The sequence below is a fragment of the Triticum dicoccoides genome, chromosome 3B (genome assembly GCF_002162155.2).
Source record: "Triticum dicoccoides isolate Atlit2015 ecotype Zavitan chromosome 3B, WEW_v2.0, whole genome shotgun sequence".
NCBI lineage: Eukaryota > Viridiplantae > Streptophyta > Magnoliopsida > Poales > Poaceae > Triticum > Triticum dicoccoides.
In genome coordinates this window covers 541,099,225-541,105,779 of record NC_041385.1, presented here as the reverse complement: position 1 = coordinate 541,105,779, position 6,555 = coordinate 541,099,225, and the positions used below count along the sequence as shown (strand labels likewise).

General features: G+C 46.2%; 1 protein-coding gene across 1 annotated transcript; it reads right to left on the bottom strand.

Annotated features, from left to right (window-relative positions):
• Positions 1–1,934: 1,934 nt before the first annotated feature.
• LOC119281515 (inorganic pyrophosphatase 1-like) lies at positions 1,935–3,115 on the bottom strand. Its single transcript, XM_037562017.1, has one exon. It carries the CDS (start codon positions 3,040–3,042, stop codon positions 2,215–2,217), a length of 828 nt encoding a protein of 275 aa, XP_037417914.1. The 5' UTR covers positions 3,043–3,115; the 3' UTR covers positions 1,935–2,214.
• Positions 3,116–6,555: the final 3,440 nt, after the last annotated feature.

Genomic DNA, 6,555 nt, shown 5'->3' with positions numbered 1-6,555 from the left:
ACAAACGCACAAAATCACATGTACACAGTTGGATGTAGTATTCTTTATAACTGCCTATGACGGCGACCGGATCAACAGTAAACAAAGCACAGGCAAGTACGAGGGTATATGTCTTCAGTTGTGCAGGGAGGTTCATCAGTTTGTGAGCACGAAACAATTGTCATTTTCGTATACTGCAAATTCATGAAAATGATAACTGGCGAACGTCAACTGGGAGAGGATGTCAAGCGAACGTTTGCTTACATTTATTTGGTAGGAGAGGGCAAATCCTGCCCATTTTTGACGCAGTTTTTCTTCTTCTCAGTGTCATGCATCTCTAAAGAAAATTTTCAACCTCATACAACTAAAATTGACATCTAAAACATTCGCAGATATCAAATCCTCCCAACAAACGTTCGTCGGGTATTGTGGTCCTAAATTTATGAGTCAAACTGTTACACATGGAATCAAACACACAAAGTTGTCCGCCAATAACAAGCCAGCTTCGGAAAGACTAGCGAGATTGCCGCCCAGATGTGTTGGTTGGAACCACGTGACACATGTGTTTGGAGATATCGCTCCAATTTGTTTGCCCTTCCAAGCTTCTATACTCCCTCCAAACTAAATATAAAACGTCTTTGCAGTTCAAATTGATGTGCAAAACGTTTTATATTTAATAATCTTTATATATACCTTCTAATAAAAGAAATAGGTATTTTTAGTCCGTCATGCTATTTTATAAAAAAAAACTGATTTTTTTGACATTAAACCCGTAGTAGATATCAAAGTTTTTTAAAATACTCATATATTCTAAACTGGAACTCGAATTTAACATGTTATATATGAATTTTGATTAGAAAAATATGTAGAATCTGAATATGATGTTATGTTACCTGTTAATTTTTTTAAAAAATACTATCTATGATGCAATCTTAATCAATAATGCATTATTCGTCTTTCTTTCATACCGGTAGTGATTCGGATTGGGGATGAACACCTAAGCAAAATCAGGATTTGACACAGAATTGAAGATAAATTTGCTAGAGACACACAATAAATAAGGACATGCATGACAACAAATAAAAGAAGAACCCAATAAAGATGAGATGTCCACTATAAAAAAATTAAAGAGAAAATGCAGAGGAGATCCGATAAGGATGAGATGTTGCGCTATTCTCCTATATATAAGAAAAAAGAAAGAGAGGACATGCATGGCAAAAAGTAAAAAGGTGGCATGCACGATAAAAAATAAAATAAAAGACATGTTTGACAAGATATAAATAATGATGAAACAGGGACCAATACCTATGACATGTATGACAAGGAATAGTGATGAAATATGGACGCAAGTACTTGCGTCCACAGGAGACCACACAAAAATGTTCTTTTCCAGACAAAAAAAATCTCTCTTTATGCTTAAAAAATCCTATATCTTTTTAACAATTCTTCATGTATTTAAGAAATATGCATGTGAAAAAAAGTGTTCAAGAGTTACCTTAAGTTGGTGATGCTTGAACTGAAAACTGCCCATGATGCACGGGTCTCCATAGTGTGCTAATGTGTCATCGTCTGTTTTTGTCGTTTTCCTTTACCGGCTCTTAACAATACCCATTTCACACACAACATGAATATGCATGATCACTTGCTGGTTCCTTTGTACGGATTAAGTCTATATGCAAGCCGTGTTGAAATAGTATACCTGTGGAATCTTGAACTGCACTTTTGTAGGTTAAGATCATCTTTGTTTGGGCAGTAGCTACAAATTATGAGATTATAGACCATTTTCTGTAAATTAAGAGCGTGTGGTATTTTTTCCGCCCATTGCAATGCACGGGCCTGCTAGTTAGTACAAATGTTGCATTTACATAAGAAGAAAATTGCCTAAAAAAACATAAGAAGAAAATATTCGAAGTAGTGGCAGCTAGCAGGGCAGCACATTTGAGACAATATCGATCGGCTGAAATTGACATTCGTCGGATCAACTCATGTACTATTCTTTTGGTCAATCAATAGATAGATAGGATACAGCGAGCTTCGCCATTGCCAGACGGACGACACGCACAAATTAGTCAATACTACTACTATCGAGTTCGGCTCGAACGCCTCATCCTTAATTAGTTTCCACGGACGCCCTACCCAAACTCGTACGTACTACACACCAGCATATCAGGCAAGCAAATCAGAAAACAAGGTATCGATCCCCAAATTAATGGCAATGCAGCAGGGATGGATGGATCAGTTCTTGACGCCGAGCGGCATGGGCATGCCGTCCTGGACGGCCACCGGCAGCGACTCGAGCTTGCAGTCGAGCGGCAGCAGCTGGCTCTCCTCGACGAGCACCCGGCTGATGAGCCGCAGCAGCGTCTCCTCCATGTCCTTGCCGTCGCTCCAGGGGTGCACCTCGGCCTGGAGCAGGCCGGGGTTCTCGCAGATGAGGTCCCACACGGGGTACCCCTTGCGCGGCATCATGAAGTCCTCCCTGGCGAGCCGGAGCGACGGGCAGTAGTCGCCGCGGCCGTCGCCGAGGTAGATGAAGCGCTTCCTAGCGCCGTCCGCCGCGGTAACGGAGGCGCGGATGCGGTGGAGCACCTGGCCCTTGCACATGTTGGGCGGGCAGGTGCCGAGGCCGCAGCCGTGCGGGGTGGCGTGGAAGTCGTGGTGCGGCGCGATGCGGAGGCGGCCGTCGGCGTCGACGTGGCTGGGGTTGGTGTTGATCTCGGAGAAGCAGCCCCGGAGGCCGTGGTGGTCGAGGACGGTCTCGATGAAGAAGCGGTTGGCGTCGCTGAGGACCCTGATGTCGCAGCCGAGGCTGTAGGCGGCCCTGATGGCGGCGACGACGTGCGGGTCGATGGGCGCGGCGCGGAGCACGTCGGCGACGTCGCGGAGGGTCCTGCCCTGCGCGTGCAGCTCCCCCATGACGGTGTCGATGAGGGTGTTCCACGGCATGGTGGGCATCAGGCGGTCGAAGAGCTCGGTGGCGCCGAGGCCGTCGACGACCCAGTTGTCGCTGTCGACGTCGATGATGGTCTTGTCGAAGTCGAACACCACCACGACGCCGGCCATCTCGACGTACGGTCCTTCTTCCTGGACTTGGATTTCGGACTTGGAGTGGTGTGCGTGCGTGCGTGTGCGTGCGCGTGCGTTGAGTCTTTGACGAGGAAGGGTGTGGAGGCGGGTGCGGGGCTATATACTGGCCCGGGACGGGGAGGCGGGAAGATGCGAGGGAATATTACGAGATGCCTACGAATAGGGGCAGGCATCGGATCGGACTTGCTCCGGCGGGTTGCTGATCGATCCATGTCAGTAATTAGCTGCCCTTTCCGGAAGGCGCGCGGCGAATCAGGTTTGGTTTTTTTTTTGAGGGAGAATCAGGTTTGGTTTTGGTTCTGGGGATTCGGTTTGGTTGTAGATTATGCCGTGGCATATGCGCGTTCGCGTCTTTGCCTCCCGCGGCGAGAAGACGCGAGGTGGCTTCTCGTGGTGAAGGATCCGGAGGGGCTCCCGTCTTCTGGCTCGCGGCTGCTGGGGTTCGCGCGTACAGGGAAGTCACGAAATACTTTCAAGCGCAGTATTATTTTTACTAAATGACCCCTGAGGTCCTTATTTCGTCCGATGACCCCAAAAAACTTATTTCGTCGTCTGTCCCCATTCGCGCCTGATTAGTAGACGCTTTCACTTGCATGTCGCCACGCTGTCCGCAAAGACGATTTTGACCGGTCATGGTTCATAGTCGTCGGTAACGCAACCAGCGTGGCGCCGACATGACGCGTCAGATTCAAAGGCGCGACTACTGGTAGAATATCTGGCGTTCTTTCAATGTCGAGCATCTTCGCATCAGTACATCCACTGACCTAGTTAGATGTTTTGATGTACTCATAAAACGCCTAAGTGACAGGCGTCAAAACATGAATACAAACACATCCGTTAATTTGGCGTGTTTCAAAGATGATTCGCCTTATGGTACGGCGTTTCAGAAATATAAGTACGCCCTTGTGTTTGGTGTGTTTGTACACCGGCCGTGCCGCCTGCAAATTTGGCCTTGTAGATCCTTGAGCCGCCTGCCAACTTGGCGTGTCAGGCCGTCTATTGTGCCGCCTTACAATTAGGCGTGCCATGCCAATTAGGTTGGTCATGTCGTTGGTCATGCCTTCGTGTAACGTGTTCTTTGTTGTTTGTCTGCACGTATATAATAGATGTGTCTGTCTATAAAAAATGGTTCTTGTTTTTAGGGCGCCGTGGAATTTGTCCATTTGAGCTCCACCCACCCTCACCCCACCCACCTTCCCCTCGAAAGAAATCATCCCCTCCACAGAGCCACACTCGCAGTGCACCCAACCTCGCCGGCTCGTCCACGGACCTGGTGGCCCATTTGAGGAAGCCTTGGTACCGGCGACCGGCCCCTCTTCCATTCGGGCCCTCACCTCATACCCTCCTGCTACCAACCTCTACCCCAACCCCAAACCCCCGGTGGTCATAGAGTCCAAGGGTGGAGACGACGCAGAAGCAACCAGATCTACCGAAACCAGCAGGTAATCTTCGTATGAATCAACTTCAGAGGATGTATATCAGTTGTGTATGACATATCATTAGGTAATGGGAGGGTACCAACCAGTGCAAATCGTTTCTGGTACGCACCTATCACGTGTGAATTGGGTTAATGTTTTGTCTTTTTATGTAGGATGGTGTATCGTAACGTAGTCCATTTACATCATGGCAGTGCTCTTAACATGCAATCAAGCAGCACCGATGTGGAGTTTGTGAACACCCAAAGCCGTGCGTTGTGTTTCCCTAAGGATCCAACTCTTGTTGAACTTGTTGATAAGGTGAGGCAAGAGATGGATGTGGAAGAAAGTTCTCTAGTAAGGTTGGAAGGAAGATATGACGCCGGCATAGGCCCTAGGTCGTTCTGCACCATGATCCCCTTGACTAAGGATTATGCTTGGGATGACTACAAGACAATGGTTGGTGAATCTTGCATGATGATCCTTGTTATATATGTAGTGGTCGAGCCAGGTCACAACCTCTCTAACATAGACCTCAATCGCTAAATGAGTTCAATCCATTGGTACAGAAATTTAGAGAGGCAAGTAAAATCATAGAAGATAGTGGTGATGAGCCTGTGGAAGAAATTTCCAAATGGATCATTGGTCCTTCTGACGGCAATGGCCCACAGTTCAGTTTGCCCATGTCTGTGGGGCTTGCTGCTTTGATTGTGGGTGACCTTACTGTAGAAACCTCTGCTCATGATATAATTATTCCCAGTCGTTCGGAATGCCTGCAACAAATCTCCTCTCTTAAACCTGCCTTTATGCCTTTGCAGTATCCATTCTTTTTTTTCGCGTGGGGAAATGGGGTTTCTGATAAATGTTCCTTATTTGTCTGTCCAGATAGCTGACGATAGCAATGTGCCTGGTAGTATTGGGAATGTTGGTACCTCTGCCGGCTCATTGGTTGCTGCTATTCCCAGTAGTGCACCTGCTAAAAATACGCGTAGAAAGATGACCATGCAGGATTACTATCATTATGTATGCCATTACAGAGGTGACCAGCCAAACCCATTCTTGTGTTATGGTCTATTGTCGTCCCGGGCAGTTGTTGATGCTTGATCTTGCATTGACGAAAATAGACTGTGGTACATACTGAGAAACTAGGATAAACTTAGATCTGACCATATGCAGGGCATCACCGATGTTGTTGGTGGTGGTTGTGTTGATGGTGCGACTCTAGGAAAAAGGATTATTCTGCCTTCGAGCCACACTGGTGGGCGTCGTTACTTTCAGGAGAACTTTGAGGATGGCCTTGCCATATGCTGATTGCTTGTATCTGTGTTGGTATTTCCCAGAAGAGGATAGGATGATGCAACATAGCAATGGTAAAGTATTTCCCTCAGTTATGAAACCAAGGTTACCAATACAGTAGGAGAACCAAGCAACACTATGTAAACAGTACCTTCACACAAATAACAAATACTTTGAACCCAACGCGTAAGAGGGGTTGTGGATCCCTCCTCGGTATTGAGATAGATTAAATTGTATGAGATTAGATAAATTGATCTGACAAAAACACAAAATAAAATAAATAAAGGAAAAGTGCAGTAAGGTATTTTTGGGGTTTTGGAATAATAGATCTGAAAACAATATGATAGGAAATAGACCCGGGGGCCGTAGATTTCACTAGTGGCTTCTCTCGAGAAAATAACATATGGTGGGTAAACAGATTAATGTTGGGCAATTGATAGAAAAGCAAATAATTATGACGATATCCAAGGCAATGGTCATGTATATAGGCATCACGTCCAAGATTAGTAGACCGACTCCTGCCTGCATCTACTATTATTACTCCACACATCGACCACTATCCAGCATGCATCTAGTGTATTAAGTTCATGGAGAAACGAAGTAATGCAATAAGAACAATGACATGATATAGACAAGATCTATTCATGTAGGAATAGACCCCATCTTTTTATCCTTAATAGCAACGATACATGCGTGCCTTGCTACCCCTTTTATCATTGGGTGAGGACACCGCAAGATCGAACCCATCACAAAGCACCTCTTCCCATCGCAAGAAAAA

What these genes read in the sequence shown, in the direction of transcription:
- LOC119281515 (XM_037562017.1), bottom strand. Translation starts at nt 3,042, where the DNA reads ATGGCCGGCGTCGTGGTGGTGTTCGACTTCGACAAGACCATCATCGAC.